The sequence below is a fragment of the Ylistrum balloti genome, unplaced genomic scaffold, assembly GCF_031769215.1.
Source record: "Ylistrum balloti isolate Yb309-2 unplaced genomic scaffold, AGI_CSIRO_Ybal_v1 Utg370226, whole genome shotgun sequence".
Taxonomy (NCBI): Eukaryota; Metazoa; Mollusca; class Bivalvia; order Pectinida; family Pectinidae; genus Ylistrum; species Ylistrum balloti.
Window position 1 is genome coordinate 122,075 of NW_026782188.1, and position 11,230 is coordinate 133,304.

General features: G+C 39.3%; 1 protein-coding gene across 1 annotated transcript; it reads right to left on the reverse strand.

Moving 5' to 3' along the window:
• Positions 1-40: 40 nt before the first annotated feature.
• On the reverse strand, positions 41-9,725 carry LOC132551902 (trypsin-3-like). The gene is made up of 7 exons (XM_060216046.1): positions 9,683-9,725; positions 9,119-9,267; positions 4,045-4,133; positions 3,316-3,578; positions 801-949; positions 392-449; positions 41-141 (listed from the first exon to the last, which is right to left on the reverse strand). The coding sequence occupies exons 1-7, from the start codon at positions 9,723-9,725 to the stop codon at positions 41-43; spliced, it is 852 nt and encodes a 283-aa protein (XP_060072029.1).
• Between the last annotated feature and the right edge of the window lie 1,505 nt (positions 9,726-11,230).

Sequence of the window (11,230 nt, forward strand, 5' to 3'; positions counted from 1 at the left end):
CATACGTTTTTTTTTATTTCGTTTCGTAAAATTGAACAACTCATGACGTGTTGTTGGAGATCCATTCGAAATAGTTGGACACACGAGTGTAGACTCCGGGACTGAAGGCCTCGGCACAACCGAATCCCCAGCTTGTGATACCTAAAACAAATGTTCATCACCGCCACGCTTTAACATCTAGGAATGAAGTTCTAGGAATGAAGTACATGTACAAATAAAAGATATCAAAGTATTCTTAAATTATTAGTTGGATAAGAATAGACGATATGATGAATGTGATCATCCCTTAATTCCGCGTCTCCCTGAAGTTATGCAGATAAGACAAATCAGTAACACAATTGTCTTACATGTATCAACTACATGTGTATACCAGTTTAATAGGCTGACTCACCTGTAAGGGTCCATGTATTTCCGGCAGTAGGACACACCAAGGGTCCACCACTGTCCCCCTGAATATAAATCATATGTAGCAGCTAGTTATGATCTCGTAAGCTACATAAGAGAAAACTAAGTGACGGTCTCCCTCATCACACCTATTCCTAAACATGACACCATGTTATCCACATAAAACATTAGAAAAATTGTCTACATGTGGCATCATTGAAATAACTGGAAAATGTCTTAAGTTTGCCTGGGATTTGAATTCACATCTTTAAAATGGCAACATCATCCTGTCCGATTAAACAGTACTACACATACCCGTATGACGGTGTTGGTGTTTGTTAATGTCGATGCTTGGCTACATTTATAATACTATAATTGTACTCGCTGTACCGAAAACAATTATAATTAGAACCCACCTGACAGGCGTCTCTGCCGCCCTCTTCATATCCAGCACACAGCATAGTTTTAGTGTTGAGGTATCTGCCATAGTACTGAGCACTAGAACATATCTCCTGGGAAATGATGGGCACAGTTACCTGTCGTAAGATGTTAGAGGATCCATTTCCTACAGAGCAAATATAGAGCACGTCACGACACTGAAACAGAGCACAGGGGACTGTCACCTGTCGTAACACGTCAGATGATAGTTTATACAGAGGAAATATAGAGCACGTCACGACAGTGAAACAGAGCACAGGGGACTGTCACCTGTCGTAACACGTCAGATGATAGTTTATACAGAGGAAATAAAGAACACGTCACGACAGTGAAACAGAGCACAGGGGACTGTCACCTGTCGTAACACGTCAGATGATAGTTTATACAGAGGAAATAAAGAACACGTCACGACAGTGAAACAGAGCACAGGGGACTGTCACCTGTCGTAACACGTCAGATGATAGTTTATACAGAGGAAATAAAGAACACGTCACGATAGTGAAACAGAGCAAAGGGGACTGTCACCTGTCGTAACACGTCAGATGATAGTTTATACAGAGGAAATAAAGAACACGTCACGACAGTGAAACAGAGCACAGGGGACTGTCACCTGTCGTAACACGTCAGATGATAGTTTATACAGAGGAAATAAAGAACACGTCACGACAGTGAAACAGAGCACAGGGGACTGTCACCTGTCGTAACACGTCAGATGATAGTTTATACAGTGGAAATAAAGAACACGTCACGACAGTGAAACAGAGCACAGGGGACTGTCACCTGTCGTAACACGTCAGATGATAGTTTACACAGAGGAAATAAAGAGCACGTCACGACAGTGAAACAGAGCACAGGGGACTGTCACCTGTCGTAACACGTCAGATGATAGTTTATACAGAGGAAATATAGAGCACGTCACGACAGTGAAACAGAGCACAGGGGACTGTCACCTGTCGTAACACGTCAGATGATAGTTTATACAGAGGAAATAAAGAACACGTCACGACAGTGAAACAGAGCACAGGGGACTGTCACCTGTCGTAACACGTCAGATGATAGTTTATACAGTGGAAATATAGAGCACGTCACGACAGTGAAACAGAGCACAGGGGACTGTCACCTGTCGTAACAAGTCGGATGATAGTTTATACAGAGGAAATATAGAGCACGTCACGACAGTGAAACAGAGCACAGGGGACTGTCACCTGTCGTAACACGTCAGATGATAGTTTATACAGTGGAAATAAAGAACACGTCACGACAGTGAAACAGAGCACAGGGGACTGTCACCTGTCGTAACACGTCAGATGATAGTTTATACAGAGGAAATAAAGAACACGTCACGACAGTGAAACAGAGCACAGGGGACTGTCACCTGTCGTAACACGTCAGATGATAGTTTATACAGTGGAAATATAGAGCACGTCACGACAGTGAAACAGAGCACAGGGGACTGTCACCTGTCGTAACACGTCAGATGATAGTTTATACAGTGGAAATATAGAGCACGTCACGACAGTGAAACAGAGCACAGGGGACTGTCACCTGTCGTAACACGTCAGATGATAGTTTATACAGTGGAAATATAGAGCACGTCACGACAGTGAAACAGAGCACAGGGGACTGTCACCTGTCGTAACACGTCAGACGATAGTTTATACAGTGGAAATAAAGAACACGTCACGACAGTGAAACAGAGCACAGGGGACTGTCACCTGTCGTAACACGTCAGATGATAGTTTATACAGTGGAAATATAGAGCACGTCACGACAGTGAAACAGAGCACAGGGGACTGTCACCTGTCGTAACACGTCAGACGATAGTTTATACAGAGGAAATAAAGAACACGTCACGACAGTGAAACAGAGCACAGGGGACTGTCACCTGTCGTAACACGTCAGATGATAGTTTATACAGTGGAAATAAAGAACACGTCACGACAGTGAAACAGAGCACAGGGGACTGTCACCTGTCGTAACACGTCAGATGATAGTTTATACAGAGGAAATATAGAGCACGTCACGACAGTGAAACAGAGCACAAGGGACTGTCACCTGTCGTAACACACCAAATTATACAATTGCTACAAAACAGATAGTTCCATCGGTTTTAAAATCAAGCCGTGATCTGGAACAAATGCTTCCTATTTCCGCCAGTTGCTTCGTTTTAAATATGCCAGTTCGTATAAGCGTTCGAACAGATATGAGAATACCGTAAAAAGAAATATGTTTGTCTCGTATCATACAAATGTTTCTATAAAGAAAAACAAGTGAAATGCTATGTTTCCTGACACTCTGATAAAGGTGTCAGGGTTCATCACGTATATTCCATAGGCCGCGCGTTAAATACATGTAACTATACATACCAGTAACAAACTTGAAAATGTACCACTGTTATTACACATGTAACATAAGGTAACACAATATGATATTACGTTTAACTTCCAGCTTTTCACTTGTAAAGACGTTTTGACAAGCCCGAAATAATGTTACCCTGTGTGTCTCCCCAGCCAGCAGCAACACAGTTAGTTCCCGCCTGCACATCCGTGTCTGTCACACAAGCGGGGGTGACGTAATCGTTGATTGTGACAGGACTATTGAGTTCCATGATGGCGATGTCATTGTTGATGTTAGCGCTACTGTAGCGCCTGTGACTGGTGATGGAACTTAGTAAAGCGCTCTGCTCATGGGGATTTGAACTGGTTTTATCGTGAACACCTAGTCGAACGGTCCACTTGGAAGCAACACCCATTGTCCTGTAAAAGTGTCGTATTGTACTAAAAATGTCAATATCTTCAACTATCTCTGCAGAATTTGGCAAACTAGTACAAGATGCGTACCGCGATGTGCGGTCAGTATATATGGTAAGTAACACTGTCCACTTTGGGCCGCCGTCAGTACATGTCGGTCAGATATTATGGTATGATGATATATATACGTATCCCTCTACACAGCGGGCCGTCCTCAGTACATGTCGGTCAGATATCAAAGTATGATGACGTATATACGTACCCCTCTACACAGTGGGCCGCCGTCAGTACATGTCGGTCAGATATCAAAGTATGATGCTATATATACGTACCCCTCTACACAGTGTGCCGCACTCAGTACATGTCGGTCAGATATCATGGTATGATGCTATATATACGTACCCCTCAACACAGTGTGTCGCCGTCAGTACATGTCGGTCAGATATCAAAGTATGATGACGAAGGTACGTACCCCTCTACACAGTGGGCCGCCGTCATTACATGTCTGTTAGATATCAATGTTCCACCGCACACATGGTAGCCATTGTATTCCAAAAGTGCCTAAAATATGAGTAGTGTTAACAGCTAAGCTTAGGTTGAACATGAAAAAAGACTTTTCGTAATTAGCCTGGTGCCGTTCTCTCTTCCAGTCGTGTAGAACAAGAACGTTGCTTCCAAACATAACAAGAAATATCTATGGACTAAATTCTAAGACAGTAACGACACGGAGAGACGAAAACAATTTGAGTGAGGAGGTAGCTTAATAGAAAATAAAAGTACTGAAAGTACTGAGAGCTGTATTACTTTCCCCATACTCCTACACTTTGGAATGCAAAAATTACTAAAATAAGAGAACTAGAGGCTATTTTTCTTCTTTATCATCATTATTATTCTTATTTCAAATTTGACGACAATAATGTGAACAAATCAAAATAGGTAAACAAGAGGCCCATGGGCCTTAACGGTCATCTGACAAAAAGCAAGCCAAACCTAGAAAGTGGGTTGAGGTCATTCATTTGAACAAACTTGGTAGCCTCTCCTCCAAGCATCTTACAGGCCCAATATCAGCACTCATGGACTTTTGCTTGTTGAGAAGAAGTCGTTTGTATATTTTAACATATTTGACCCCTGTGACCTTGAAAGTGGGCCAAGGTCATTCATTTGAATAAACTTGGTAGCCTTTCCTCCCTGCATGCTACAGACCCAATATCGGCACTCATAGACTTTTGCTTATTGATATGAAGTCCTTTGTATATTTTAACATATTTGACCCCTGTGACCTTGAAAGTGGGCCAAGGTCATTCATTTGAACAAACTTTGTAGGGCTCCATGCCAGCATGCTATGGGCCAAGTATTAGCCCCCTAGGCCTTCTAGTATTTGAGAAGAAGTTATTTAAAGATTTTGACATATTTGACCCCTGCGACCTTGAAAGTTGTTCAAGGTCATTCATTTAAATAAACTTGGTAGCCTTTCCTCCCAGCATGCTACAGACCCAATATCGGCACTCATAGACTTTTGCTTATTGAGATGAAGTCCTTTGTATATTTTAACATATTTGACCCCTGTGACCTTGAAAGTGGGCCAAGGTCATTCATTTGAACAAACTTTGTAGGGCTCCATGCCAGCATGCTATGGGCCAAGTATTAGCCCCCTAGGCCTTCTAGTATTTGAGAAGAAGTTATTTAAAGATTTTGACATATTTGACCCCTGCGACCTTGAAAGTTGTTCAAGGTCATTCATTTAAATAAACTTGGTAGCCTTTCCTCCCAGCATGCTACAGACCCAATATCGGCACTCATAGACTTTTGCTTATTGAGATGAAGTCCTTTGTATATTTTAACATATTTGACCCCTGTGACCTTGAAAGTGGGCCAAGGTCATTCATTTGAACAAACTTTGTAGGGCTCCATGCCAGCATGCTATGGGCCAAGTATTAGCCCCCTAGGCCTTCTAGTATTTGAGAAGAAGTTATTTAAAGATTTTGACATATTTGACCCCTGTGACCTTGTAAGTTGTTCAAGGTCATTCATTTAAACAAACTTGATAGCCCTTCATCCCAGCATGCCACAGGCACAATATCAGCAATCTGAGCCTTTTGGTTATTGAGAAGAAGTTGTTTAAAGATTTTAACATATTTGACCCCTGTGACCTTTAAAGTGGGTCAAGGTCATTCATTTGAACAAACTTGGTAGTCCTTCATCCCAGCATGTCACAGGCCCAATATCTACACTCTGAGCCTTTTGGTTAATGAGAAGAAGTTGTTTAAAGATTTTAACATATTTGACCCCTGTGACCTTTAAAGTGGGTCAAGGTCATTCATTTGAACAAACTTGGTAGAGCTCCATGCCAGTATCCTCTGTGCCAAGTATTAGCCCCCTAGACCTTCTAGTATTTGAGAAGAAGTCGTTTGAATGAAAAGTTTACGGACGGCGCACGGCGCACGGCGCACGACGCACGGCGCACGGCGGACGACGACGGACGAAGCATGATGACTATAGGTCATCGGACCCTTCGGGTCCGATGACCTAAAAAAAATAACAAAATAAACACAACTATATATTTATCGCCAACAAGCCAAATGATAAATAGCTCTATGATGAAGTTGAATAAAACCTTTGAAATACCCAAAATGTTGCAATTACTATCCTATCAATATGAGGACTTTATACCTACTTCTTTTAAACGTATTGCAAAGTAATAGTCCTTACTTATTATAATAATATTTGTAGTTGAGGAAAGTAGATAAGGTGTACACAGCATTTCAAATCGATTAAAGTGTAAGTAATTACATTAAATGTATTTTCATGCCTATCTCCCTTGAAGTATCATGGTTAGACTTTTCTTCCAGTAATTATGTCGATAAAGACATAGTTCTTTGAGATTATACCAGACTTCCAAATATATACAAAATTTACAATATTTTCACTATAGCTACTACTATTTCTGATCTCCAATGCATTAGATAATGTCACCATGACACGCTAAATGAATAGATATGTTATGGAAATATTTCGTTCTAGTTAATTGATAATTATAAACATGAATATTTTGGTTTTTTTATACGCGCTTTGTTTGAAGGAATATTTTTATTTCAAGGAACTTTGATACACATTAACAAACCTTGAGAAATCAGCACAATCAACCTTCATCAAATAAAACTAAAAGACAAAAAATATAAGTTATAACAGAGTCAACATCATGATCAGTACAGTATTAAAAATATATTATTCATAAATCATGAGCACCAATTGTACCTTGCCTACGAAGCGCAAACTTTTTATCTTCAAAAACTTGAAAAAGTGTCATGGCGGTGGGTGTGAAAAACCTGGAAAAGTGTCATATCGGCGGGTGTACGCGTGGGACGAACAGTCCAATTCGGTGACGTCTAATGAGGTAAAGTGATGTTGTATATTAAGACTATCTTGCCACAACGACAAGGATTAAAACAAAATTGATGTTCTGTTTGTAAGTTTTGTTTGTTTATAAGTGTTGTTAGTTGATAATTCAAACCAAGCCCCCCCCCCCCAGACTAGCTTCTTATCAACTCGCACGTGCAGTGTTCTGTACGCTTACGTCATGTCGAGAATTCCGTAAAATATATTGTTCAAAATTTCTCAATAGTTCAACCACACTGTGCTTCTTTTTTGAAATATATAGTAATCGTATTGTTATTAAAAAAATAAACTAATTTTTGATGCTTTTAAACTAGCGATTTGAAACATCGCGGCATTATTTACGCAGAAAATTGCCGCTAGAGGGCTCTAACTCTTTTCGATATTTCAGCCAATGGGAAGGCCAGGATCGGTAAATTTTGTCTGAAAGGCCATAGCAATAGGCTATGCGTACTGAGTACGTTTAGCCTAAATAGTAAATCAGCTACAGGAAAAGGCCTGAACATAAGGACTTAGGCAAAAGATTTCTTGTAATGGAAATCAGAAGTCAATGTGACAACGTTCTGTCTCAAAACTCTGACAGTTAAATAATACTTTGTACACGTTTCGAACTTACATTATTCGATAGGTACCACCACAAAAAAGATCATACGATTCCCTTTAAAAATAAAAGAATGAAAGATGACAAAGTTTCCTCGGACCAATCGGGTGGTCACAGAAACACGCCATTAGATCGGGTCACACTTCAATGATAAGCAGAAATTTATCAAAATTCTCTAAAACGCTGACAAACGCTGAACAACAGATACCTCTTTCCAAATTTAGTCGCATATCATACCGTATTTATGACAAACGGAACTATAGATTTCCGTTCCAGAATAATCGTATTGCAATGATCTTAAAACAAAAGGAATTGGGTAACAGGCAAAACATTTGAATGCTCGCCCCTTAGAAAATTGCACAGAATATACATCAACTCCATTACAAAATACACACAAAAAAAATCTGAATAGCTGTATTACAGTTATAATAAACATCTTATGATGAAATATGACAAATGAAAAGTGAAATATGACAAATGAAAAGTGAAATATGACAAATGAAAAGTGAAATATGACTTCAAAACTTGTTTATTATTACGCTACCCTTTTTTTTACAATTGCTAGTCCGTGCCTCAGACTAGCACAGACCTAAATATGTAACGTACATGAGATATACGATACACACTTTTTATCGATGACCTTGTCGTAAAAATAAACACTTATGTCGGCATATTCCAAGGTACTGTGAACTACATGGGTTTTCTCTCAAAGATTGAAGGAAAGACACAAAGGTGAACATATCTTAATAAAAATATAGAATTAGATACAGTAGAGTTAAATAATGAATTAAACTGCATCATACAGCTGTGTCGTCCTTCTAGGACTCGTCAGTGATGCTACATCATACAGCTGTGTCGTCCTTCCAAGTCTTATCACTGATGTTACATCATACAGCTGTGTCGTCCTTCTAAGTCTTATCACTGATGTTACATCATACAGCTGTGTCGTCTTTCTAAGTCTTATCACTGATGTTACATCATACAGCTGTGTCGTCCTTCTAGGACTTATCAGTGATGTTACATCATACAGCTGTGTCATCCTTCTAGGACTCGTCAGTGATGCTACATCATACAGCTGTGTCGTCCTTCTAGAACTTATCAGTTATGTTACATCATACAACTGTTTCGTCCTTCTAGGACTTATCAGTGATGATATATCATACAGCTGTGTCGTCCTTCTAGGACTCGTAAATGATACTAGAGGCGTAGATTTCGAAGCATTGGTGGTGACAAATAAAATCCAATGTGATCGAAAGAATGTACAAAAAAATGTAAAAAAAACCCCACACAAATCTGAGTATGAAGGAGCACCGGCCACATAATTCAGTAGATTTTGTATTTTCCTTTATCAGATAATTTCAGAACAAGATCATGTACATGTGTATATTCTAAACCGTGCCACTATTCGAATGAATTAAAACGTGGTTTGTAGGTTACCTCAGGGACTAATGATCCACCAGCAGTATCCATTACTTAATCCGGCATACGACATGGTATACCGATATGCGTTAGCTTATTCGTCTATATGTGACAGTCATAGGACGAAACATACCATCCATGGCCAGCTGTTTGGTGTTGCTTCAGATCCACCGACAATATACGTGGATGAAGGAAGAAAGGTTTGTGTGCCACACCCACTTTTGTTGATGTTCAGTAGGCTAGTAGCTGCTGGTCCATGTGGCTTCCTGCCACCGGGTTTGGCTGAATTGTAACAGGAACAAATACAAGCGGCATAAAATCGAGCTTACAGCTGAGCATTTACAATTTTTTATACGATAATGCCATAATACTGTTTTCAATCTTAACATTTAACATTCAAAATAACAAAAGTTAAATAGATTCAACAATGACTACGTATTCAATAGTAAGCACATATAAAAACAAAACGGATAAAAACACTGATTTCCGGAATGTAAGCTATAATTGTGTGGTACCATTAGCCAAACACAGCAGAGATACATTGACAAGACGTCCATTATTATTATTATCTAAAAGGTGTAACCAGAATCCAGTTAGTAGGAACAAATTAATTATCAGTAACAGAAAAAGACACTATTGAATAATGTATCAATCTTCAGTATGTAGTACTATGTAGTAAATGAAATTGTTAAATTACCAAAGGCAAAGCTGAGCAGTCCAAATATAATAAGTGTTCTCATCATGGCTGTCTGTGATTAACTGAACACGGACTTGTTGTCCACACAGATAGGGAGGATAAGACCAATGATATTAGACGTCATATCTGGCTTTAAACAGGAACATCACGATTCTTGCCTGGCATTCAGTGACAAATCGAGTAATTTTTCGAACGAACATCACGATGTGTGGCGTTTTATTTCATGATCATGGAAAACATTATTTTTTTAATGGACATTTTCTCATTCAAATAAAAGATTTAGGCAAATGTTCGTTTAGTGAGTATACAAACAAAACAAATATCGTAAAATAGGTCTATTTCCTAAATTTGGAACTCGGCAGCGATTCTAACAATATCAAAGACTGTTGTAAAAATACAAAAAAGTTATAAAAATCTAACAAAGGTGATCAATTTTCGATACAATTATTTAGTGTGGTCTATACCAGTTACATCAAGGTCAAGGTCAATAACTGGGAGTGTTAGTCTATACCAGTTACATCAAGGTCAAGGTCAAGGTCAACAACTGAGAATGTTGAACTATACTATTAACATCAAGGTCAAGGTCAACAATTGAGAATGTTGAACTATACCAGTAACATCAAGGTCAAAGTCAACAACAGGGAGTGTTAGTCTATACCAGTAACATCACGGTCAAAGTCAACAACAGGGAGTGTTAGTCTATACCAGTAACATCAAGGTCAAAGTCAACAACAGGGAGTGTTAGTCTATACCAGTAACATCAAGGTCAAAGTCAACAACAGGGAGTGTTAGTCTATACCAGTAACATCAAGGTCAAGGTCAACAACAGGGAGTGTTAGTCTATACAAGTAACATCAAGGTCAAGGTCAACAACAGGGAGTGTTAGTCTATACCAGTAACATCAAGGCCAAGGTCAACAACAGGAAGTGTTAGTCTATACCAGTAACATCAAGGCCAAGGTCAACAACAGGGAGTGTTAGTCTATACCAGTAACATCAAGGTCAAGGTCAGCAACAGGGAGTGTTAGTCTATACCAGTAACATCAAGGTCAGGGTAAACAACAGGGAGTGTTAGTCTATACGAGTTACATCAAGGCCAAGGTCAACAACTGGGAATGTTAGTCTATACCAGTAACATCAAGGTCAAGGTCAACAACAGGGAGTGTTAGTCTATACCAGTAACATCAAGGTCAAGGTCAACAACTGGGAATGTTAGTCTATACCAGTTACATGGTGAACATTTGTTACACTGATATATCCCTTTCATACAATCCTATACATATCTTATACATTAACCTAGTTGCATTGCCGTCATATCCAAGAAAAAATGAAAAACATGTCTTGAATCATTTTTGTTTGAGGGAAACTTAGATTTCACCAGGAGGTCAAACATGACCCAAGTTGATCACATCCCGATGTTACATCGGCTATTGATTATTATTATTAATATGAACAATATACAAATCTGAGAGGAAGGTCGTATGAGGTGAGGGGAGGTGTTCCTACAGATATCAATGTCAAGGTCAAACAACTTCAGACAATATTTTAA